At 41.3% G+C, this 27,328-nt stretch overlaps 1 protein-coding gene across 1 annotated transcript in view; it reads left to right on the top strand.

The window, feature by feature from the left end:
- The window catches only part of LOC126471256 (ankyrin-3-like), a 636,759-nt gene that overhangs the window by 173,952 nt on the left and 435,479 nt on the right, over positions 1-27,328 (top strand). Inside the window, exon 2 of the mRNA XM_050099375.1 lies at positions 24,801-24,902. Coding sequence (XP_049955332.1) covers positions 24,801-24,902 — 102 coding nt within the window. The remainder of the gene's footprint in view (positions 1-24,800; positions 24,903-27,328) is intronic.

Genomic DNA, 27,328 nt, shown 5'->3' with positions numbered 1-27,328 from the left:
CATTTGAACCATTTTTGTAAAACACGGTGTCCTGCTGCGTTAAGATGTCTATAACTACCTGTTGCACATCGTCATCTGACAGGAATCGTCGAGTCTTCGAGGCTTTTTTTAAGGGACTAAAGGCATGATAATGGTATGGGGAGACTTTTTTTTATTAATCTCATTTTGTTCGTTTTTGTTCGTTTTATCTGCTCGGGGCGGACGTCGCAAGACACCCATTTTAGTTCGTCGTTGATCCATTAACTCAGTTTTTTATTACAGAGGGCAGCTAACCCTCTGACCGAACACACTGAGTTACAGTGCTAGCGTTTTTCGCAAGTCTGCGAGGCGTGTAACTGAGGCGGGACGTGGGAACCAGCCCGGTATTCACCTAGCGGGACGTGGAAAACCGCCTATAAACCACATCCAGGCTGGCCTCGTCGTTAATCCGCCGGGCGGATTCGATCCGGGGCTGGCGCGCCTACCCGAGTCCAGGAAGCAGCGCGTTAGCGTTCTCGGCTAACCGGCGGGTATATTAGAACTATAGGACGAGTGCTCGAGTGTCTTCCACTTTAGTTGGTGTAACTTTTTCGTTATGACATTTTCGACATCGGGACATGCATAATTATGAAGCAGCAGCATCCGACGTGGAACTTGGTGCCCCATTCCAAAATGATGGTTTTCGACACGCATAGTCTTCATTCTCTGGTGGTTGTCTACCAGCGTTTCTTACTTGGCAGTCAAGAAAAGAATAACAGCACTTTGTTCCTGTTTTCGTGCATTTGATAAGAACATCGCCATTGGTCACAATTTCGCATTAATCGCACTCATGTCGGAAAGAAATGAATGTCTCATTAATCCTTTGCCCTAATGTCGGTGCTTATACAGCGTGATTCAGCTACCCCTGCCGACCCGTTTTATGCAACCCGCATTACTTCCGTATCAGGAACCGTATCCACACAGAAGACGGCCACGTAATCGATGTCAGTTCGCTCTCAGAGCTTTGGTGGACTGTTAGCAAACGAAATCATACTGTGAAAAATCCAATTGAGGATTGGCCATGAGCTACACGGTATTTTTGAGCAAGCTGTACCATAATTCTGCCATACTTATACAAGTGTCTCCAATATTTCTTTGTGTAATTAGCGGTGTTGTTCTACAAGTTTTGGATGTGTATCTAAGTTTATTCCGTTTATAGTACATTTTTCGTAAATGGTTCAGAAACGTTGCCTTATGAAGTCTGTTTCACCATTGGAAACAACGAAATTAACAGGAGATATCAAAATGGGACGTATGGAAGTAACAACTTCCCACTATGTAACAAAATGGAAAGATTCATATACAGGATGATCAGCTGCCCCTTCCGATGTCATTTTATGCTACCCCATATGACAGAACAAGCTGTTCGCCAGTTTCCTCTGGAGGTGTGAAGCACACTGTTAAAATGTCGCAGAATAACTGGTAAAGTATACGAAGATATCTGAGACGTATTGCACAACTTTTGTTTGTGAAACTACTTCAGCAAATTAATGCGGCGAGTCTTATATTAATCTTTTCATTGGGTTATATACTGGAAAGTTGTTACTTCCACGCTTTCCATTTTGATATCTCCTGTTAATTCCGTTGTTTCAAATGGTGAAACATAAGGCAATATTTCTGAACCATTATGAAAGGTGAAGTACTATAAACGGAATAAATTTACATAGACATCCAAAACCTGGATGAGAGTACCGCTAATTACACAAAGAAAAGTTTGGAGACACTTTAATAAGTATGACAGAATTAAGATATATCTTGGTCAAAAATACCGTGTAATTCATGGTCAATCCTCACTTGTATTTTTTTGCAGTATCATTCCGTTTGATAACAGTCGCCCAGAACTCAGAGAGAGAACTGATATCGATTACGTGGCTGTCGCGTTTATGGATACCGTTCCTGATACAGACGTAATGCGGGTTGCATAAAACGAATCAGGAGGGGCGGCTGAATCACTTTGTATAACCGCATCCGATTCGCGCTATATCGCATATACGCTGCAGTAAGGCTCTCAAACAAACTCTTTGATCTCCCCTTTTATTTTGTTGCAGTATTATTCCGTTTGATAACAGTCGCCCAGAACTCAAAGAACTATTATCGATTACGTGGCTGTCGCCTGTATGGACACCGTTCCTGATACAGACGTAATGTGGGTTGCATAAAACGGATCAGGAGGGGCGCCTGAATCACTTTGTATAACGACATTCGATTCGCGCTATATCTCATATACGCTGCAGTAAGGCTCTCAAACAAACCCTTCGATCTTCCCTTATACCGCGTAACTGTCGTTATCCATGCCTCAAAACGTTTTTTTGTACAGTCGAGTTCAGTAAAAAACTTTTACTGCACAGATGTACTTTGCTAGTATTGAAATGTTAATAACACTTCATTTCTGGAGATAATATCGCGAATTACAGGTATGTAGTAAAAAAAAAATTAGTGCATTTAATACAGCTTGCATTCTCCTCTGCTTAATGCGTAAAATACATCTATAGGTGTCTGTGTTACCGAGCAACTTTGCTTTCACCAGCGGACTAGTGTTATTCGTAAACCTAGGCGTTGCTGGCATCCTGACCATTTGTTATCACATTTTACGTCCAAGGGTTTTAGGGAAGTCGCTCACCAAGCAGAAAGAATTCAGAGTTACCTCGTGGTTGTGGTACAAAGTGGCAGGAGCAAGCCACGAGGGCTGCGAGTGGTAGCGCGTGCTAGTACTTCCCCAGGGCAGGGTCGGTACTGGCAGTCGTATGCCGATGGTAGGTCCTGGACAGGTAATATACGTACACTACTGGCTATTAAAATTGCTACACCAAGAAGAAATGCAGATGATAAACGGGTATTCATTGGACAAATATATTATACTAGAACTGACATGTGATTACATTTTCACGAAATTTGGGTACATAGATCCTGAGAAATCAGTACCAAAAACAACCACCTCTGGCCATAATAACGGCCTTGATACGCCTGGGTATTGAGTCAAACAGAGCTTGGATGGCGTGTACAGGAACAGCTGCCCATGCAGCTTCAACACGATACCACAGTTCATCAAGCGTAGTGACTGGCGTATTGTGACGAGCCAGTTGCTCGGTCACCATTGACCTGACGTTTTCAATTGGTGAGAGACATGGGGAATATGCTGGCCAGGGCAGCAGTCGAACATTTTCTGTATCCAGAAAGGCCCATACAGGACCTGCAACATGCGGTCGTGCATTATCCTGCTGAAATGTAGGGTTTCGTAGGGATCGAATGAAGGGTAGAGCCACGGGTCGTAACACATCTGAAATGTAACGTCCACTGTTCAAAGTGCCGTCAATGCGAACAAGAGGTGACCGAGACGTGTAACCAATGGCACCACATACCATCACACGCCAGTATGGCGATGACGAATACACGCTTCCAATGTGCGTTCACAACGATGTCGCCAAACACGGATGCGACCATCATGATGCTGTAAACAGAACCTGGATTCATCTGAAAAAATGATGTTTTGCCTTTCGTACACCCAGGTTCGTCGTTGAGTGCACCATCGCAGGCGCTTCTGTCTGTGATGCAGCGTCAAGGGTAACCGCAGCCGTGGTCTCCGAGCTTATAGTCCATGCTGCTGCAAACGTCGCCGAACTGTTCGTGCAGATGGTTGTTCTCTTGCAAACATCCCCATCTGTTGACTCAGGGATCGACACGTGGCTGCACGATACATTACAGCCATGCGGATAAGATGCCCTCCTGAACCCACCGATTCTATGTTCTGGTAACAGTCATTGGATCTCGACCAACACGAGCAGCAATGTCGCGATACGATAAACCGCAATCGCGATAGGCTGCAATCCGACCTTTATTAAAGTCGGAAACGTGATGGTACGAATTTCCCCTCCTTACATGAGGCATCGCAACAACGTTTCACCAGGCAACGCCGGCCAACTGCTGTTTGTGTATGAGAAATCGGTTGGAAACTTTCCTCATGTCAGCACGTTGTAGGTGTCGCCACCGGCGCCAACCTTGTGTGAATGCTCTGAAAAGCTAATCATTTGCATATCACAGCATCTTCTTCCTGTCGGTTAAATTTCGCGTCTGTAGCACGTCATCTTCGTGGTGTAGCAATTTTAATGGCCAGTAGTGGAGGTGCATGTGACTTGGTAAGTATTTTTGTTGCAGTGTACTAATTGTTCAGTATCGTATTTATATGGGTCTCTGGAATACTGTGGGAAAATAGGTCAAAATGATGTAAATAACGATGGCAGGTGTTCAAAAATTGAAGCGGTTGCAGAAAATACCTTTTTTTCTGATACTTACCATGACGTTACTCATTGCCTGCTGCCTCTGCATACTGCTCAGCGCGGTTGACTGCCGTGCGGGGCGTTTGGGTTCGCTTCCCAGACTGACAGGGATTTTTCCTCGGTGGAAGGACTGATGCGTTGTGCATTCTGCCTCATGAAGTCAACTGGGCAGCTACTCGACCCATTAGACCCGACAATGTCTGGGAAAGTGGCGTGCTGATCACATACCCCTCCACACCGCGACTGAAGGCAGCACTGGCAGAGCGCTCAGTCGAGCCTGATTGGTCCGTCCTAGGCCACACGTGGTGTTACTCATTAATAATGCAGGGGCAAGTTTCTAGTACACGTGCTACATATTTGCTGCAGTGTTCTAATTGGTGAGGCCGATTTTTTACGCGTGTCTTCAGTTGACAACATTGAAAAGTAGGAGAAAACACTGTAACAAATGCAAATTACATTGGGAGCCAATCATATGTTGTGAATGCTTACAGAAAATGCAATTGTTTTTGAGTTGTTGCGTTGTCGCTCATTAATAACGCAGTACGTTTTAGCCTTAGTACACAGCAGTTTAAATAAGGCATTGTGGTGATTGTTCAGTTTCATGTGCGCCTTTGCTGACAATTTAAAAAAATCGGAGAAATCGGTCTAAAATGTAAAATTGCATTAGGAGGTGTTCATAGATTGTTGTTCACAGAAAACGCAATTGTTTTTAACACGCTATCACACCACTTATTAATAATGCAGGGGCAAGTAACTAGTAAACTTGGTACATAATAAAAATTTAAATAATGCACTGTGGATCGGAGGTATTAATTTCATTTCACCCTCACTGTAGGAAATTTCGTCAATATCCAAAAATCTCAGTAGGTGTTTGATAGGCCAACAACAACATGGGTTTGTGACTTAATCCGTGAAAGTAAGATGGAAATAGTCAGTGTAATCCGAATAAAAAGTATCAAAAAGAAAACAATGTTACCATGCCAGTTAACTTCATTTATCTGGAAATATACCTCAATGACTAATAGCAGTCACCCATTGGAAACTGTTCTTCGAAATTTAGAGCTATTGTCTCCGGATTTTAATTTTTGAAGTAACTGAACTGAGTTAGAGAGATTGGCGAGGTTTTTGTTTTTGGTTTTATTCTGAATGCAAACAGCACAACATTGGCAACTGCATTCCTTTTCAGGATATGTGACAGCACGTCGAGCCGGTGGTTTTCTCCTCACCTGTGTTTTTTTAGCTGAAAATGGCTGCTCAGAATAACTCTCCATGTACTCAATGAATACCTTATATTTTTCGCACTGTGTGCAACACTAATTCATTCATTATTAAGAATAACAAACTAGTGGAACTTACAAGAGAGCCGTACGAACTTCCTCTCCTCGACTTCACGACTTCATTCGCATTGACAGGGCAACTACGGTGCGACTAGGACTTCAACACATGTAAACAGGAAGTAGCAACTCCCACCTGTTTTCCAGAAAATCGAGTTTGAAAATTTTAATATAAAACAGTCCGCAGCCATGTGAGTAAGCGCTTAGTATGAAAAATGCGAGCTTTTCATTCGGAAAATCGCCACGGGGTCTTTTTTTTTCATCCCTACATAATTCTAACAACATATGTATTACGACTGTGTAAATCATCAACATGTACTGAATCATTTATTATTTTCATAATGTTTACCCTGACAAATCTAATTTTTCTCTAAAGTTTTTGAAGTATTTCCCATTACAACCGACAACCGTTTACGAACGTAAACCAAGTTTGTTTTGCAATAGGAACATTGAGAGAACGATGCACAAGCAACTTCGGCGTTCATTACATGTGCTGTATGTCACAATAAATGTTTCCCTTATTTATACGATCACTATAATAATATAAATAAAATGACTATACCGATTTTGTTGTACGTTCACACGTATCCATTTTTATTTCCAGTTTCCTTACGAAAAAAATAATTCGTTCTTTTTTCAGGATAAAGACTATAAAATTAATAAACGAATAATTAAATAGCGATAATTTCCACTGTCATAATAAATTTCTTGTTAGGATTGCGTGGGAATAAAAAAAAGAAGCGACAGCGAGATTCGATCCAGAGAGCTCGAGCTGATGCCGCTAAGCGATTATTCGCTCGGCTGCTGACTCTTGAGCATTACCGACCATACGAAGTATATGGGCACGCATAAGATTTTCAGACTCGATTTTCTCGAAAACGGTTGACTTGCAGCTTCTTGTTTACATATGTGACTCCTAATCGTGCCCTATACACCCTGTCAATATGAATTCAATCGGTGAGGAGAAGTTTGTACGGTCCCCTTGTTCCAGAAATTCTCAAATTTGAAGATTATAGCATTATTGAAAAAAATATTTAAGAGGTTTAGCTACCATCTGTAAACACCGAAGAGCTTTCAAAATACTTAGTACACAACTTGTTTTCATGCTGTGTTAATACAATCACAGGAAAAAAGCCATAAATTTTAATTGATACACTGTTTTGAAGCTAACTCAATTCCTTCAAGCAGAATACGTCAGTTATAAATTTGTACTTAATTTAAAATTTTCTTCTTACTTCCCTGTTCCCGTTTCTCTATGCTGTCGGCATTTTTATATGGGTTTTCCCAAATGGTAGTGATAATTGGCGCCGGATGCCCTTACTGACGCCGCCACTATCCCTAGGTCGGAATTTGTATACTCTAACTGTCTGCTGATACAGTAAATCTCATATTCAAATGTGAAAACGTTTTCTAATTGTTTGCGTAGCATGTATCTCAGACGTGACGTCAGTATCGGCATTTAGCTACCTCGATATGAAAAACCACCTAAAACCGCATTCAGGCTGGCTGTTGAGTCGCACCAGGACTAGGATTACGATGTTATCCGGTGGTGGACACTCCCCTCTGCGACGTCGAATAATCAAATTAAGCGTCCAAAGGAGATCTACAATGACACGTATTTGCCGTTTTTAAATTTCATGTGGCCGATTTCAAAACGCGATACTAAAAGAAGAAATTATTTAGGATTGATCTCTAAATGTTTAATTTATTTTCCCAACCTGATTTCATATAAAATTTGTTGCCTTGTCAATGTTCGGTTGTTGTAGTTGTTCTACGGTGTTGTCAAGAGTAAGGTGTCCGGTCGCCATGTCTGTTTGTGCTTCTGTCTCTCAACTTTTTACACAAGCGAGAGATGATAGGCAATTGAATCAAGAGATTTAGTGGAGGGTGCAGGGTCTATCTTGAAAGCGTTATTAAGTTTTTCCAATGGCCTTGAAGATGAAATGAAATTACTTAAGCGATGTCCAGTGGGTCATAGTCGGCCGCAAGTACCGTAATATTTGTCATAGCAGTCTGTTTTAAGATTACGCTTCGGTAAGTCTCAAATGAATTTGTGATAGCCCAGAGGCGTCGTTAGCGTAAAGCAAGTGGGAAATAAACTACTAGAAAAATGTGCCAATTGCAAGCTACTGAATAGAAATTCGTCCGACGCGCATATAGGCCATCCTCTTCTTGTTATAGTGTTTCCTGTTGGCCACAGGTTGTCTAAAAACTGAAACATTCATCATGCACTTTTCACTTTTATTGATAAAGTATCTACTGTAATCTTTACAAGTAGACGACACTTCTTGTCCCTTCGGTTTTTACAGAATGACAGCTTTGTTTAAGAACGACATTCTCGAGACATCACTATTGGCACTTTTCCTTCCTTGTTTCACATTCTCAACTGTTCCTCCTTTCATGTTATCAAAGGCGTGAATCGAACTTGCACTGCAATTATCCACCTGTTTCATTTTCTTCACAGCTTTTCAGAGTTATTTTTCGAGCATTGCGAAGATGTCCTTGCACGGTTTGCTTTTCTAATTTGAAACTATATGTTATTCGCGGCTTACAAAAATTTCTTTGTGGATGCTCACGTTTTGTAATCAATGTTATGTTGTCTTTTCACTTGTGTTATTATGAACTTTAGAGGTCGTGCCAATGAAAGCATTCATAAGGAATTATTGCAATGAATGTTACTGTATTTACACGTAATGTTAACAGCCTCTGGTGATGTTAGGAAGGGCGATACGCTTCTAGTGAATTTTTTTTAAGTGCCCTTAACGCAGAAAAACAAAAATAGTTTCGACAGCTACTGGAGAGGAGATCCACCCAAATAATTTGTCTGCTCCTTACTTATCATGTAGGACGTGCAGTTGGAGCATCTGGATATTATTCGTAACTATACTTTAGTCACAAATCATAGTAACAGAAATGCTAATAAACCTCATTGGCGTATATTTTAGATACTTCGGCTCCCAGGGAAAGTGGTGGCGGCAAGTGCCACGATGTCTTCGAAGTTAGTTCGTGAAATACGAGTACACTGGCTGAGCAAGGCTATTCTGCTCGTCACTAGTCTATTGAAGAATTGGCAACATTGTAGAATACGTTTGGCAACTATGTGACCGACAGTTTACTTCTGGAGCCGTTCAGAATTATCCTGGTAAATTCATTCGATGTCAATTGGATCAAATGGCTCTGAGCACTATGCGACTTAACTTCTGAGGTCATCAGTCGCCTAGAACTTAGAACTACTTAAACCTAACTAACCTAAGGACATCACACACATCCATGCCCGAGGCAGGATTCGAACCTGCGAGATTGTTGACAAAGATGACACAGGTATTATACACAGGTGCTACATTATAGCTAGCTGGAGAAACTTATTCTTCTCAGTCCAGCACCTTGTTAAAATATTATATAATGCATCGATAATACCTATAGCAACCACTTTGTCGAGCAGACTTAAACCATCGGCTATTAAAGATTTCGAGTATAAACCACTGTAAGGACCTACTGGAGTAATAACAACACACAAAAGTTGTCTGGTGAAGAAGTACACATCTCTGATAATCAAAACTGAGAAGAGCGTATAAACTTTTCTGTCTTACCGGAGCCGGCCGAAGTGGCCGAGCGGTTCTAGGCTCTACAGTCTGGAACCGTGCGACCGCTGCGGTCGCAGGTTCGAATCCTGCCTCGGTCATGGATGTGTGTGATGTACTTAGGTTAGTTAGGTTTAAGTAGTTCTAAGTTCTAGGGGACTGATGACCTCAGAAGTTAAGTCCCATAGTGCTCAGAGCCATTTGAACCATTTTTTGTCTTATCGGCTTTTAGATGTTGTGGTTCTTCTTATTTCCAGGCTTGCTAAGAAACTCTGCCTTATGCAAGAAACCGTTTTACAGTGTTGTTTTTACCCAAACATGTTCCAGTACTATACAGTATGTGCTATCTTCAGTGGAATTCTTGTTGATTTTTCCTTCTGAAAAATTGTTACATGTTAACGTATTGTGTAGGTTATATGATATTTCTCCTCAAAAGTATTTGCATTTGCAAAAGGAGCGATTATTAACTGTCAAATATTTTACATATAGACTGCATACTGTGCGGAGTTAAGATATGTCACTAAGTTTATGCATTATACGTGGTTCATTTACGATATGTTGAAACATTTTTGTTTTGTACTATATTTGGAAATTACGTTGATGCTGCAACATACACATTCGTTAACACACCCTACATGGCGCCATTAAATATGTATTCTCGTAGCTGAAAATAAACCATACATTCTACAGCTTGTCATCTGCGAACAACGAAACGTTATTTATTTTTCTGTTTATTGTTCATTTCAGATTGGGACTCGCTATACATCGCATTGTATAGCGTGTTACTTACGGTTTTTGATATTGCGCTTTTTTCCCTTGCTTGTGTCTTGTTAACATGCTTATTTATTTTGCTGTTATTACACTCTTTTTGTATAATTTGTCTGTCAAGCACAGAGTTTCTGCCGCTGTTTCACGTGTTATTATGTCTATGTGGTGTTCATTTCTTTCGGTTCGTGTTTGTTCGGGGTGTGTGTCACGCAAATTAGTTTTATTGACGTATGAGATATTTAACGTGTGTGTGTGTGTGTGTATGTGTGTGTGTGTGTGTGTGTGTGTGTGTGTGAGAGAGAGAGAGAGAGAGAGAGAGAGAGAAATGTTAGCCATACTAAAGCCCATCACAGAACAAAACTGCTTCACATTAAACAACAAGTTGTATTCTCACGGATCCCCAGTCAATAGCCTCCTAGCTCACATATTCATGAATCACACAGGAATTCAAACGCCTGACAAAATTGTTAAACCGAAGCAGTGCAAAATAAAATATTCGTACCACCATGTGGACGACATAATTTGCCTAGTAGATGAATCATACACTCATATAAAAGAACTTCACCATGACGTAACACTATCCATGCACAAGTACGGTTCACCATGTAACACAAAAAGAGCCAGCCGGTTTGACCGAGCAGTTCTAGGCGCTTCAGTCTGAAACCGCGCGACCGCCACGGTCGCAGGTTCGAATCCTGCCTCGGGCATGGATGTGTGTGATGTCCTTAGATTAGTTAGGTTTAAGTAGTTCTAAGTTTTGGGGGACTGATGACCTCAGATGTTAAGTCCCATAGTGCTCAGAGCCATTTGAACCACTTGAGCCAAACACAAAAAAATGACAGGCTCAGTTTCTTAGTCTTCACAAAACACTAGAGAAACAACAAACATGAATTCACAGTGTGTAGGAAATCCACAATCACCATCACAATCATTCAGAACCAACCCAATCATCCCGTAACCCATAAAGAAGCCCGTTTCCGAAACTCACTACACAGACTGAACAGAGAACGTATGAACAAATATGACAACACAGAAAAACTAAATACAATAAAGGAAATAGCACAGGATAACGGGTATGGTGAAAAAACAGTGGATAAGATAAACAACAAAATACAAAAACAGGTAACACACAATCATGAAACACACACACGCACACACACAAGCAAACAAAGACAGATACAACACAACACACAACAAATCAGCAGACACTAACAAGGGAAACTCCCCATCCCAGCAGACTCAGATTTAGTGGTAACATGGCCCAGTAGATAGCGCATAAAAAACTGAACATAGATCAAGCATGAAAACAGGAAGAAGGTGTATTGAACTATGGAAAGAGAAGCAAAATAGAACCAGTGAACGGTCCAAGTTCAAGATGTACAATAACGAGTGCATTTGAATAGCAACGCCGTCCAGGTTATGTAGACACAGTATTGAATTGTGAAGGAGAATCTCCTTCGTGCCTTTTTTCACAAAATTATGAGTTGTCCGGCCGGTCGTTGACGTGTCTGCTAGCTTTATTCAAATCTGTGTATCTTTCGTGGTGTAACGTCCGTTTGCAACAGCGAGGTACAAGGAAGGGACCTCCAGAGGTTCACATCTCCTATGTCTTCTACACAAGTATCACATGTCATCACTAGTCCTCGGACTTTTAGGTTCTAAAAATCTTAAATTAGGCACCTACAACAGGTTCTATCACTTACAAAAATGGGTTATAATAATCAGAAAATAGGTGACCAAAATCTGAGATTTTATTGTCTAGAAAGATAAATAGACTGACAAAAATCCACATTATATTATTGTCCATGTACATAATTACAGACACGGTAAATAACTAACATTTTTCTCCAGATTTTTCGTTGAGAAACTGCATCTCTTGTCTGTTAATAGCACCTTATATGCCGAGAATGAGCGTTTCACGTCAACAGATGTCACCGGAGCATATTTAAATGATAGTATTTGGCACAATGGGACCGCACACTCATGTTCTGTTGAGTTATCTGATGTCAGCTACTGTGCAAGGGGTGGTCAGTCCTGGTCTTTTCGGAGCACTGCCTTTAGTTTCTCACTAACTTTCATACCAATAGAACCTGGGACCTAGTTGATTTTTTCTGTCTACTCTACTATGAACCACAGTTGCCTGTAGACTGGTTTCCCTGAACACTCCAGAGCTTTAATAATAGGGACCAAAAATGCACAACGAGATCTTATGTATATAATGTCTTTGGAAACTGTTGGCTCCTTTAGAAAATCTTTAGCTGAAGTAAAGCTCACTGCCTTCTCCCGTAATTTAAGAACAATGTTCTTAATCTCTTTCAAATGCTGGCTGTAATGTTCCACGGCCTAGCCTTCTCCAGCGAGCAAGTATGGGTTCTGGTGGTGGAACGAGTTAGCATGGGTGCTGGTGGAAGTGGTACGTTCGGAAGTTTCTCTCGAAATAACTGGATTCTTGTAGGCGCTTTAATAAAAACCTTTTTAACCGTTGAAACTAGCTTTTTACATGTGGAAATCGGAGACATATCGTCTCAGCTACACGATTCATCGCATGGGCAAGGCATGTGATATGGAGCAAGCAGCAGCAATCATGTATGCGGCTGCATCAGTGTAGATTACTAGTACTTTACTTTCATCTAGACTGTTGCGGAAAAGTAATTTGGGGGCTTTATTAACAAAGTGAGCAATTGTTTGCTGGTTAGTTTTTTTTAGCTCCTTGCTGCAGATCAGATGACGTACGGAGCGAGTGTCAGGATTTAACTTTCCAACAATCAAATTAGCCTCATATCGACCTTGCCGATCAGTTGTTTCATCGACAGAGATCCGCATGTATGAATAGCCTGTATCTTCCTTTGTCCTGCTCAATGTATTTTCATATAAAGTATCTAAATAGTTCTTTCTCTGTGTGGATTCTGATGGAATGCTGGGGTGACAATGTTTCTCTAGAAAACTTTTTGAACTGGCTATTTTCAACTGCATTGAATGTTATGTTTGCTACAGCAAAGGCTCGACAGAGGTAAAGATGAAATTCGATTTTGTTTGTTGTATTTGGTTTAGTTACAAACGTTTATTTCAAGTTTGATTTATTTTTTAAATTTGCCTGGTGTTTAATCCCTGCAAAATACTGAGTTAAAAGCGACGACTGTCAAGAACATACCTAAAAACAAAAAGAAATGAGAAACGCTTTGTGGAATAAATTACAGACGAGATGTACTGAACAAAATTAACCTAATTTAAGGGTTTAGAAGCAATATTTTTGCATTCACATGTGTCTGGTCCAAATTAACTCGGGAAAAACAGTGGCATCACTGTTCAAAAATGGTTCAAATGGCTCTGAGCACTATGGGACTCAACTGCTGCGGTCATCAGTCCCCTAGAACTTAGAACTAATTAAACCCAACTAACCTAAGGACATCACACACATCCATGCCCGAGGCAGGATTCGAACCTGCGACCGTAGCAGCAGCGCGGCTCCGGACTGGAGCGCCTAGAACCGCACGACCACCGCGGCCGGCCATCACTGTTCTCTGAGTGGGCATAGCAGATATAAGGCTAACGTTTTACTTACGTCTTTGTTGCACACACTGCAGTGAATAATTCTTCCGTCTGCAGAGAAACATGAGATGATTTGGAGCTGGCTACTTTCGGCATCTTTGACTTGTCACAGATACCCTGTCGCTGTAAAATATTTCACCACACCCAAGCAGCACGATGACCGGCTGAATGAAGACTGTGCAGGTATTTTAAAACAGGCTGTCGCACAGGGCAGGAAGGCGGCGGAGGCAGATCACAAGGCTACTCCGGGCCCTGCCGCCCCATTTGACGGTTCACAGCACAACGCTCTGCTGAGCAGGACGGGCTGGAACAGCATAGCGTATCTGTCGTCATCTGACTCACTATTGGCGTTCACACATGCAGACAAACCAGTTATCATTCAATTACTGTTTTCTAAATAGCCGGGAAGAGCAGAAGAGTAGTTTTAGTCATACAAATTTTATTTGACTGGATTTTTAAAAATTAGATACAGTCAGGTTCAAACATGAAATTACGCATTTTCAGGATTTTTAAAAATTAGCTATAGTCAGGTTCTAACATGAAAGTAGGTATTTTAGGTACTGTAAAATTACAATTTTAGATGAAATATTTGCGTAATTCTTACATGGGAAGACCACGAGAGAATGTTAGTTATAAAAATTTTTATTTAATTTGATTTTTAAAATTTAGGTACAGTCAGATACTAACCTGAAATTAGGTATTTTTAGGTGGTATAAAACTAGCGGTTTCGATCATAAACTGGCGTAATTCGTGCATGTACAACTTTTATTGCCTTTACTTAATGAGGAACAAAATAGGTTTTTACCTAAAATCCGAGATCTAGTCATGACTCTTGCGTTTCGTTTTGGAAGTTATGACTCTTTAAATCCTTTGTTGTAACAAAGTTCACATCTGTTTATTTGTTGTTTTTTATTTCCGTAAGAGGTCTATGCGACATATACCCTGCTCTCACTTTTCATCACATGTACTTGCGACGGTGATACACTGAAGCGCCGAAGGAACTGGTATAGGCATGCGTATTCAAATACAGGGACATGTACTCGTAAATAGGACGAATACGGCGCTGCGGTAGGCAGCACCTACAGTATCTAAGACAGCAAGTGTCTGGCGCAGTTGTTAGATCGGTTTCTGCTGCTACAATGGGAGATTATCACAATTTAAGTGAGTTTGAACATGGTGTTGTAGTCGGCGCATGAGCGATGGACACAGCATCTCCGAGGTAGCGATGAAGTAGGGATTTTCCCGTTCGATCATTTCACAAGTGTACCGGGAACAAACATCAAATCTCCGACATCGCTAGAGCTTAATAAAGATCCTGAAAAAACGGGACCAACGACGACTGGAGAGAATCGTTCAGCGTGACAGAAGTGCAACACTTCCGCAAATTTCTGCAGATTTCAATGCTAGGCCATCAACAAGTGTCAGCGTGCGAACCATTCAACGAAACATCGGTATGGGCTTTCGGAGCCGAAGGCCCACTCGTGTACCCTTGATGACTGGACGACACAAAGCTTTACGCCTCGCCTGGTCCCGCCACCACCGACACTGGACTGTTGATGATTGGAAACATGTTGCCTGGCCCGACGAGTCTCGTTTCAAATTGTATCGAGCGGATGGACGTGTACAGGTGTGGAGAAAACCTCATGAATCTGTGATCCCTGCATGTCAGCAGGGGACTATTGAAATTGGTGGAGGCTCTGTAATGGTGTGGAGCGTGTGTAGTTGGTGTGATATGGGATCCCTGATATTTCTAAAAAATGGTTCAAATGGTTCTGAGCACTATAGGACTTAACATCGGAGGTCATCAGTCCCCTGGAACTTCGAACTACTTAAACCTAACTAACCTAAGGACATCACACACATCCATGCCCGAGTCAGGATTCGAACCTGCGACCGCAGCAGCTATGTGGTTCCAGACTGAAGCGCCTAGAACCGCTCGGCCACCGCGGCCGTCTGATACTTCTAGATACGACTCTGACAGGTGACACGTACGTAAGCATCCTGGCTGATCACCTTCATCCATTCATGTCCATTGTGCATTCCTACGGACTTGGACAATTACAGCAGGACAATGCGACACCCCACACGTCCAGAATTGCTACAGAGTGGCTCCAGGAACTCTCTTCTGAGTTTAGACACTTCCGCTGGCCACCAAACTCCCCAGACACGAACAGTATTGAGCATATCTGAGATCCCTATCAACGCGCTGTTCAAAAGAGGTCTCCACCCCGTCATTATGGACAGACCTGCTAGATTCATGATGTCAGTTCCCTCCAGCACTACTTCAGACATTAGTCGAGTTCATCCCACGTCGTATTGCGGCAGGCGCTTTCACGTGCTCGCGGGGGCCCTACACGATATTACCTAGGTGTACCAGTTTCTTTGACTCTTCAGTGTATATTCTTATAAGCGGTATGCAAATTGGGGGTTTCGCTCGCTCGTATTCGCTCGAGCGCGCTGCGCTCCGTCATGGCTTCCCGGAGTACGAACGCTCGAAGCGGGCTGTGGTCGAACTAGGCGCCCATGGAGGGGAGGGTGGAGGCAGCCCGACTGCGTCTGACCGTTGACCAATCAGATGGCACAACGCCACCTACGTCACATGCACGCCGTCTCCAGCATTGAGCTGGAATTCAGTTCATGCCTATACGTATATTTGTCGTTTCTGAGCACCAGCAACTTGAGAATCGCTCGAAAACCCGTTGTTAACTGCGTGATTTGTTGCAATAGCCGGCCGCGGTGACCGTGCGGTTCTCTGCGCTAAAGTCCGGAACCGCGGGACTGCTACGGTCGCAGGTTCGAATCCTGCCTCGGGCATGGATGTGTGTGATGTCCTTAGGTTAGTCAGGTTTAAGTAGTTCTAAGTTCTAGGGGACTGATGACCTAAGATGTTAAGTCCCATAGTGCTCAGAGCCATCTGAACCATTTGTTGCAATAAAATAATGAGAGACATCATATTCGTGGGAAAAGAATTATTGTAACTTGCGTATTATGAGAGTGTCATTTGAAGATAGCGGCAGTGAGTTTGTTCGAGTGGTTTAATCTACAGGACAGGTTGCGCTACTTGTATAGAGATATTTTGTTCATTTTGCTTTTGAGTTTCGTAATTTACATGTTGTAAATTCTGCTACTGGATAGGAACAGTGATAAAGTAAGAAGGACCTTAGGGTTTTACTAAAATGCGGGAAAGATAAAATAGTGTTTATCTTATGTGGAGAACTATTGCAAATTTGTGTCGCACTGTTTGTAAGGGACTTTTCTAAGCCTGTGCCGTTATTGAATGGACATAGTACTTTCCTTTTTGTCTTAAAACAAGTACATCGATATTGAAGTCTTTATTTGTGTATTATACATATAGAACAACGTGACTAGGATGTGAACAACCGAAGAAACGTGCGGTTTGATTGAGCTAACGTGGGAATTTTACGCGCGCCTGTTGAGTAAACAGTGTGATTTACGATCTAGACACATCACACATCGGCCGCTAGAATGCGTTGCGATCCACGTTCGGGTTCACATACCATATTCCTGAGCGTTCAGCAGCACGATGAACTTGGCACACTCAACGTTAACGATCGACAGCACGGTCCGTGTGCCGGCGGCTTAATTGCATTGTATCTACTCGTTCCGCATCAAGTTCGCTTCCAAACCGCACTGATTTTTGTTGTTCTGGCTTATCAGAACCTGATACTTCATCACACATCTGACGCACAGTACTTTACGTCTCATCTCTGTCACAAACAAATATCATTTCCAATAATCGGAAGGGCGACCACAGAATTGTTACTATTCTGTGCAACGCCGGGATTTCGACTTCCCCATATACGAGATGGAGACAGCGATGATTCAGCACTCTTAGTACTCACAGTTAATAGATGATAATGCGAACATCGTAGTGTACTGCCAAAATACCGGTGACACTGAAAGTGGCGTTTTGCAATTAGGCGCAGTTTTCTTTTGCTGGACACGCAGCGTGTCTACAGTAATCTAAACGTATGCACTTCTGTGTCTTTGCGTCTTATATTACAATCACTTTTCAGTTTGTCCACCAGTAACAAAACAAACTGCACTGTTGTGAACTTCTCCAGTATTCCTGTTGCATCTCTGATCGAACGGCTCTAAAAATGTCAAGAATTCTTTTGCAGTGTTGTCGTAATCAGTAAGTCTTTCAGAGACACACCTCTCTCTGGAAGCAGTTCCACGACTTTGTCATAGTGCCTTAATGCATACTGTAGCATTCTAAACAAGCTGGCACACTTACTGAACGTTTCTTGCGTCAAACTTCTCTATATCGAATTCAGGTCACCAGGCTTTCTTCATGAAAGGGCCACTAACTTTAGCAGCATAGTTCTTGGAATAAACTACTCCCAGTCCATTTATTAACTAACCGTCATCTAACATGTATTTCAGGACTGGATTCAAAACATGCGTGATGCATGCATAATGCTGAAAGAATTGCAGTGCCTTGCATTCATTAGTGCTTTCGTCAGTGACAAATGAAGTCTTATTAAAATGCTGGAGATTTATTCCTAACAATTTGAATAATGTTTCCTCGATATAGTTCTTAATAAATTCCCTATAGTTTTTTTTTTCTCCTCAGAAAAGTTATTTATCACCAGAGCCATATTTCGCAGTGCCGTATCTTGACAAGCAAAGTCCACAGTACTAGACAGGTAACACATTTTCCGATATCTGTCGGTCCATATATCCGCTGTACATGAACATGCATTCACGCCCATGTCCTGAATTCCCGAGTAATGCTGGACATCATACTCGCTCGTATTTCATCAGCGTGTCTTTCAGTGTTTCGTACTACTATCGTAAGATGAGGAAAAGTGTTGGAAACATCTACATCTCCAAATTCTGAACCGACATTTACAAGCTCCTGATGTAAAACGCAAAATCCTACACCTAATGTTAATGTATACGGACGAAAGCCTCTCGCGCACATTTCTATGCAGGTTTTTAATTTTACTGCAGATTTTACTGAAACTGCTAATGCTTCAGAAATTACACTTCGTAGTAATTTGCAGACATGGGCCTTCAGATGTGTAGTGGCGGATCTGTAAGACAGGAGAACAGAGCGTTTGCCACAATACACCTAACCAACACCCATGCCAGTCACTGATGAAAATCTCTCCCTAACTTTGTTACAACCACCGCCTTTTGCACTCTGGATATATTATTTCGATTCAGATTTCGCTTTCGTACTCTCCTCTGACGGACTTAACCTGCAGTTTCTGTCGGTCTAAATACATGGGCCTAACGTGCAGAAAGTTTAGAATGTGATACACAGAACATATGAGACCACTGTAAAGCAATAGCTCCCACCCAACATTTTCTGAACACCTAATGTTACGGAATCATCAACCAACAAACATTGAAACTCATTTAAAAATTCTTAACTCTAGTAACAGCCTAGCCCATAAATTAACAATACAAAAATTATCACTTCTAAAAATCGTACTCCAAGGAAATAAAATACTAAACAAATACACATCACTGTGCTATAAAACCCTTTACGCGACGATAGAGGAAGTATATAAATAACGCCCCCCCCCCCTCCTAAAAAAAAAAATTATTGCACACACACACACACACACACACACACACACACTAAACATCTCAAACGTCAACAACACTTTAAATTTTCGTGCCTCACCCTATACAAAACGGAAACGAAACAAATGAACACCACAGAGACACAACACATGAAATGGCGACCAAAAATCTGTGTTTGGCAGACAAATTATACAGCATGCGTGTGTAACGACAACAGCAAAAAAATAAGTATGGTAACACGACACAAGCGAGGGAAAAAATCACAATGACATCAAAAACCGTAAGTAACACGCTAAATAACTCGATATGTAGCGAGTCCCAGTCTGAAATGAACAATAAACAGAAAAATTTTAAAAAGCAACATTTCATTGTTTCCAGATGACAATTTGTAGAATGTATGGTTCATTTACAGCTTCCAGCATATATATTTAATAGTGCCATGTAAGATATGTAAACGAATGTATATAATATTCGCATAGTTTCCAAATTTAGTACAAAACAATACCCTTTAAACACATCGTAAATGAACCACATATAAATCATAAACTAAGTGATAGAGCCTTAACTTTATACTGTATGCAGACGATATGTAAAATACTTGACGTTTAATAATGTCTCCTTTTACAAAATTTGTAAATACTTTTGAGCCAAAATTTCTTATAACCTACACAAGAGGTTAACATGCAACAATAATTTTTCAGAAAGAAAATAACAACTTTCACTAAAGATAGCAGATAAAGTGCTAAAACAAGGCTGGGTAAACCAAAGCTTTGAAACGGTTCAAATGGCTCTGAGCACTATGCGACTTAACTTCTGAGGTCATCAGTCGCCTAGAACTTAGAACTAATTAAACCTAACTAACCTAAGGACATCACACACATCCATGCTCGAGGCAGGATTCGAACCTGCGACCGTAGCGGTCGCTCGGTTCCAGTTTGTAGCGCCTAGAACCGCACGGCCACTCAGGCCGGCCTTTGAAACGGTGTCTTGTATAAGACAGAATTCGTCTCCAGTTAACGTCTGTCTATCTGTAGGCTTAATAATATACCTGCAAAACGAGAGGAGATTGTTAACACAGTTGATACAGATATTACACAGAATTTGTGCTATCCATTCTTCGTATTACCTAGCGACATTTACAATATGTCCTTGCTACGTGCTTCAAGTGTGGTGCAAATTGATAAGCATCCATTAGTTCCCGAAAGTGCTAGAAACTCTAGTTCTGTACCTAAGAATATACATTGAAAAGCTGCTGACATGTGGTAAGTCCTCTTCCCTCGAGTCGTTTTATTACTAATGTTAGATTAGTGTTGTGTCATTTTTCAGATACCTTTTATTTTGATTGTGGCCCTGCTAGCTTTGATCTTAAAATATTTAGAAGTAACCATCCGAAGCAATCTAAAGTTGAATGATTCCATAAACAAGTTCACTACCATCGTATACCCAGCATAAAGATCATACGAGGGATTAGGGCATGTGCAAAGGCATGTAGACTATGATTTTCCCTCTGTCAATCTGTCTGAATAGAATAGGAAAGAAAATAGATGATAGTCTCCTCCCTGCGCTGCACATTGGCTTGTAGAGTATGTGATTGGATATAGTCGAAAACAATGCTACAGGAGGGTTACACCGTTAGAAGGCTGTAGCGAAATGCACGAAGAACGTTATTTGTAGTAAGCTATTGGAATGAGTAACACGCAAATAATATCTTAATGTAGAATGATTACATAATAGAACTTGAGGAGAAGCACATACCTTACTGTGGTTCCTTGACAGAATCTTAAGGAAATGCGATTCATCATACACGGAATAAACGGTTTACAAAACACCTTTTCGACCGATTACATCCTCCCAAACACATCTCGAGAAACTGCAGTTAATACACCCTAAGGATCCTATGTACAGTCCGTCATATATGTAGATCATGAATGTGATAATCTCATTCTCCTATGTAATATTGTCTAGCGATCCAAACCTTGATGTGTAGATTCCCCTTCTCTACCGATCTACATCAACACATACTACTCAAACTGTCTCAAACCTTTTGGATCAAATTGAAACACGTGACAGTGGGTCCACAACCGATGATATTGAAACAGGGAAACAATGGCCAGAAATGCATATTTATTGTGTTATGGACATACACAGCGTACATCGTATAACAACAACGTAGCTCATAGTAATTGTTCGAAGCTACGATCGCCTGCCACAATGCATGTATTGTAATGGCGCATGCAGTTCTGCCGCAGTGTCGCAAAGATCGCGATTGTCTGTTGTACACTGAAACAAGCAGCGGGTGAAAAGCAGCGTACACCCCTGACCACCAATCATACTGCATACAACTTTTTCATAGCACGTGTGTCATGTGGCGACCGCATGCATCGCACCGGCGCATTAATCTGTGCCACACGAACTCCACTATCCCTGTGTCAGTTGTCCATGGTAAGGTGTGTTACTGTGTACAATACATGACCTGTAGTCAAAGATGGAACGTTACTTGTCACGAGAGTTGACAGACATCTATTTAATGTACAATGCGGCAGGATGTAGTGCCTTTAAAGCAGCACGAGTGTACAGAGAATGCTTTTACAACAGGTATCATACTAAATGGAAGCAGTTTATCTCCGTGGATACCAACTTACGGGAGATGGAGTCATTCACTACATAGAGATCAGGTCAAGGTTGTCGCCAAGGACATGTCCGAACATCAGACTTTGAGGAGATGGTGTGGGATCGTGTGGCCGACCGGCCAGCAGTAAGCACCCGTCAACATGCTCGTGAGACGCACAGGTCGTAGGATGCAGTGTGGAGAGTACTGGGGGAAGAGGTATTACACCTCTGTCATAAAGAACATCTGCAAGCACTGAGACCAACGGATTTTGAGCCCCGCGTTCACTTCCGTCAGAGGATTATCCAGTGCAGTTCTGTAGTCCCAAACTTCATAAAGTTTCTAATGTTCATGGATGGTGTTTCTAACAGCCGCAAAAAGCCATGTGTTGAGTGAGGACAATCCCCACACCACCCACATCGGTGGCTACCAGCAACTATGGGGATGCATTGTCCAAGGTGACGTAATAGGACGTTCTTTGCTACCTCCCAATTTGACTGGTTCATGTTACTTGGTATTCCTGCGAGATGTGGTGCAACAGATCTTGGAGACAGTACGCTCGGTTGTCCATGAAAGGGCGTGGTTTCAACACGACTGTGCATCAGCTCACTTCGATGTTAATGTCCACGAGCGCCTGAACAACACTTACCCTTATCGTTTTATTTGAAGGGGAGGTCCTATCCCATGGCCAGCGCGATCGCCGAATCTCACTCCTATAGCCTTTTTCCTCAGGGGTTACGTTAAGACATTGCTCTATCAACCCCCCTCCCCTAGAAACAGATGAAGTCCTGCTTGCTAGGATTCAAGGTGCCTTTCTCCTGGTACAACAGACACCAGGAATCTTTGAGAAAGTGTCGCAGAAATTCATGCGCCGTTGCGACTGACGGTCGTCACTTTGAGCAATTACTATGAAGTAGCCGGCCGCGGTGGTCGAGCGGTTCTAGGCGCTCAGTCCGGAACCGCGCGACTGCTACGGTCGCAGGTTCGAATCCTGCCTCGGGCATGGATATGTGTGATGTCTTTAGGTTAGTTAGGTTTAAGTAGTTCTAAGTTCTAGGGGACTGATGACCACAGCTGTTAAGTCCCATAGTGCTCAGAGCCATTTTTGAACTATGAAGTACGTTGTTGTTATGCGGTATAAGCTGTGTATGTCCATTACACAATAAATATGCATTTCCGACCGTTGGTTCAGTATCTTAATATAATCAGCTGTGGACCTAGTATCACCTGTTTTAGTTTGAACCAAAAGATCTGGGACACCCTGTATTGTAACAGCATGCCGTGGATTGGTCATTGTCGTTATTCCATAGGTCTTAAGTAAAGAGAGCACCTTAAGCTACTGATATTCCCACAAATATTATTATTTTCTTAAGAAAAGGATGCAATCTATCAATCAGACTTAGATAGGTACTTACTAAAACAGGAATCTTATTTCAGATTCGGATATTTAGCTGACCTGTTCTTCGTTTTCAATGACACTGTCGTAGATGGGACGTTAACCCACAAACCTGCTTACCTTTTCTACTCCTCCACAGCGCCAGTCGCCGTACAATAACTCTTCCCTCGCTCGAGTGCACTTCTAAGTTTCGGCATCGCTTTAGTTTCGTATTAGTACAGGATGGTTACATTTAAACTTTCGCTGCTTGAGAAGACCTCCGTGAAAAATGAGTGACTGTAGGAGAATGAAATATTGTGGAAACATGCGGAAGAGGAATACTGAATAGACCATTGAAAAGGAACACATTTTAATTCATATGTGAGAGGGTAATATTTGTTAATTGCGCACCATGTTTACGTTCCGGGTTACATACTTTGCTCAGTATGATGATTATCTGCAACCACAACAGCCTGTAACTGAACTAGGGATACCATTTCACAATTGTTCGCCGTACTTTTCGAACGGTGGACCATGGAACGTTCAGCTGAGGTGACGCAGTTCGTGCACTGCTTGAAGATCAGCCAGCATTCTCAGCCATGGCAACAGTAACTTCATCAATTTTTGGGGCAACTGCCCAAATCGTCAGCTAATTCAAACTTCCGAATCATGTTCTTCAGTCCCTGTGTTGAAAGAGGACCTCTCCGTATTCCTTCAATGTGTCGATGCTCGCGAACAACAGCAGCACTGTTATTGTTGTATTGATAAAACAGCTTCACAAGTAAAGCCTTGCTCACCTTTCCCAGACCCATTTGACTGACTGCAACTGTAATACTGATGCCGCTGTACCAGTAACGGCGCCTAACGGCAAGTCATGACACTACCAACAACGCAAATCCTGCAGCGCATTGTAAAAGTTGGGAACCCGTCCGGTAGATGGTTTTGTGTCTGCATTGGCTAAAGTAGCGAAAGTTTATAATTAAATAACATAATTTAATATACTAATGTAATTAAATAATAATTAACCACCCTGTGAATTAATGATCGTTCTGTTTAATCATAGTAAAGTCAGCTTCGTGCTGATATCTAAATCATGGCCTATTATATATGGTTCTGTATACATATTATGACGCTAATAGTTTTCAGCTTATCCAATGGAAAGTTTAATCGCATATCCATCTAATGTACAGCTTCTTTTCTTCATGTGAAAAGTCTCTCTACGACGGAAATCGTAGAAAATAATGAGTAATCGTATACAGCTGATGGCATATACACGGTTCTTCAAATTCCTGACAACTGTATCGAGTCACCTCATTAAACAGTCCTCATAAGTGCATCCCAGATATCACGAGCCACTGTTTTTTAACTCTCGGCGCAACAAACTACTTCTGCAATTCACTAATGAAACGTCACAATTTCAATGAGTTGTGTAAAATAAAAACCAATGACTTAATAAATAATGAAATAATGATCGTCATATGCACTGCAGCCGTATTAAATTCACGAATGTCAACTTTAAAGATCAGAAATAGTTCTGATTAAGTGTAAGAGGAGCTGAGCTAAGTTGCAATTTACAGGTTTTCTTTTAGGAGTATGTAACACAAGGTGCATGCTGTGCCTCACTGCTACGGAAATATTTCGCCCTTCTGAGTTCTCCACTTTTTAAAATAACATTTTTTTCAATGTCGTTCATATTATGGGAGTGAATTAAACACTTTTCTTTCTTTATTGCAGTCGGATGGCAACACTGCCTTCCTGAGGGCGGCTCGCGCCGGTAACCTCGAGAAAGTCCTCGAACATCTGAAAAACAACATCGACATCAATACCTCCAACTCGGTGAGTGCGACACATCTCAGTATCTCTAATTTCTACTGCATAAATTCTCAATGTTTACAGCTTTCTGTTGCTTTTTTGGTGTGCGCCCTGTGTCCGGACCCGATCACAAACTGCGAGTCTCCTCTTGATCACAGGCGAATATCAACATGAGCGATCCAAGCCAGATAATTTGAATGCCTGCACTTTTTCAGACTCGAATACACTAGTTTTATTTCTTTATGGAGCTATTTTAAGGAAATGGTTTACTGAGGACATACCCAAAGTCTTCGTTTTAATCAACCTATTCAGTGTGATTAATGAAGATGTGCAAATATTTTAATATGTTATTTTAGAAGTAAAACTACAGAAGAAAGTACATATAAACATAGGTCCGCAAATGTTTGGTTACAGAGTTACGGCTAATAAAAGATTTTGCCTGAAATTTAGCAATTTCGTTAATATGAAGCCATCGCAAAACTGTATGAGGTTAAAGTAAAGCACGATTTCCATTTCTTTTGTTGTCATTGGTATGGTGAATTTAATGAAACATGTCCTTGGCGTATATCTGCAGCAGTTTTCCAGAACATCCACAGAAGCAAAGAAGTAATTTCGTAAAATTTTAAATCTATTATCTACTTGGCCCAATTTGCTTTCTAAATTCCAGACAATTGCACGAAGTTTTCAACAAAAGTTGTGGAGAATTTAATTTTGGAAAAGTGATGGCAATAAAGTTAACTGAAACTGTATGAATGTGCCAGATAATCTGCTTTTAATAATACCATAGCACACGTGAATTCATGTTAAACCGGAAAAAACAAAGCTCAGTGTTAAGGAAGTTGTACAGTGTACATATTCATAGGTTAGAAAACGACTGAAACAACTCACTAACGGTTGCCAACAATGACATAAACGTTTCTACATTCTTAATGGAAAGTAAACAAATTTACTTGTATAATAATCTTCGCTTCTCCGGATGTTCAGGAAGACTACTGCAGATACAGGTCTGGGACATGTTTTATTAGATTCACCAGACCAATAACAACAACATAAATGGAAATCTTGCTTTCCTTTAACCTCGTACAGTTTTGCGATGGCTACATATTAGCAAAGTTGCTAAATTTCGGGCAAAATCTTTTAGTAGCCGTAACTCCGTAACTAAACATTTGCGGACCTATGTTTATAAGAACTTTTTTCTTTAGTTTTAATTGTAGACTAACATATTAAAATATTTGCATATCTTTATGAATCACCCTGTATATAGCATAAAAGGAACAGCACGGAATAAATGTCACAAACAGATAAATTTCCCTACATTTCACTTCGTCAGTGTATGTTGTGAACATCAGTCCGAAAACTGGTTTGACGCAGCTCTTCACCCTACTCTATCTTGTGCAAGCTTCTTCATCTTGGAATAACTATTGTAATCTACATCTTTCTAAACCTGCTTACTGTTTCCAATTCTTGGTCTCCCTCTACAATTGTTACCCCTCCCCACACAAACTTCCCTCAAATACATTGTATACAATTTATACAACCCTGCTAAATCGCCTGATTCCTGTTTTTTCCGAAAGACTGTTGAATTCTACAAGACGACTAGAAGCATTTTCACCATTACTGAAACAGAGACGTCTCTAGACACGTACTGGACGCTATATATCATGTTACACTAAGTTTCCGAGAGTATGCTACCTTTTCTCAAAGGGCTCGAGACTGATCGCATTATTACGGAACAATTGGTCACTGCGCAACTGTTTTCCGACCTTGAACTGTGTCCTAAACTGCGACAAGATTCTTCAGAAATAACCAACACATTGTCAGCGGACGATCGGTTTATTATATAGGTGCTCCTGTATTCCGCTGCAAAATGTCTCATACGAAATCTATCACGAAAGGAAAGAGACAGATGCTTCAGATGTGCGATGTGCGTATTTGCCAGATATATTCAGTTAGTGGTGGTCACCTGCAAAGCTAGACCCATTTGATTTCACCTAGGTCTGCATTCTTTCTATTCACTGCTCGAATCCTTTATGAGTGTGGATGGATTTAATGTTATTAATTTCTTTCTGCGTGTAATTGTCCTAGAGGCTGCGCAGGTACTGCGCGATTTTGCTTTCCGACTGAGATGGGTATAACGTCTTCTAACAACCCTACCACAACAAAGGTCAAAAATTAATTATGATTGTAGTGTTGCTCACGCTGCTAAATATAGCATTTTCGGACAACAACAAAGTTATATTATGTGGCAAGTGTCATTAGAACACATTTAATAAAGTCATTTCTTGAAATAATGGATAAACTAGGCACTCATCTTTTCGTGATTCCCACGCTGGTCTCGTTGTGAACTCATGGCTCAATCGTCGAAAATCTAGGTAGTGATGATTCCAAGCTCGGATGCTAAGAGGCCTAGGTGTTATTCTGCGATATTCAAAAGTTTTATAGCTATGTTT

The sequence above is a fragment of the Schistocerca serialis genome, chromosome 3 (genome assembly GCF_023864345.2).
Source record: "Schistocerca serialis cubense isolate TAMUIC-IGC-003099 chromosome 3, iqSchSeri2.2, whole genome shotgun sequence".
In the NCBI taxonomy this organism is placed as follows: Eukaryota; Metazoa; Arthropoda; class Insecta; order Orthoptera; family Acrididae; genus Schistocerca; species Schistocerca serialis.
Note: the sequence above shows the minus strand (reverse complement) of the source record. Positions and strands in the feature narration are given on the sequence as shown.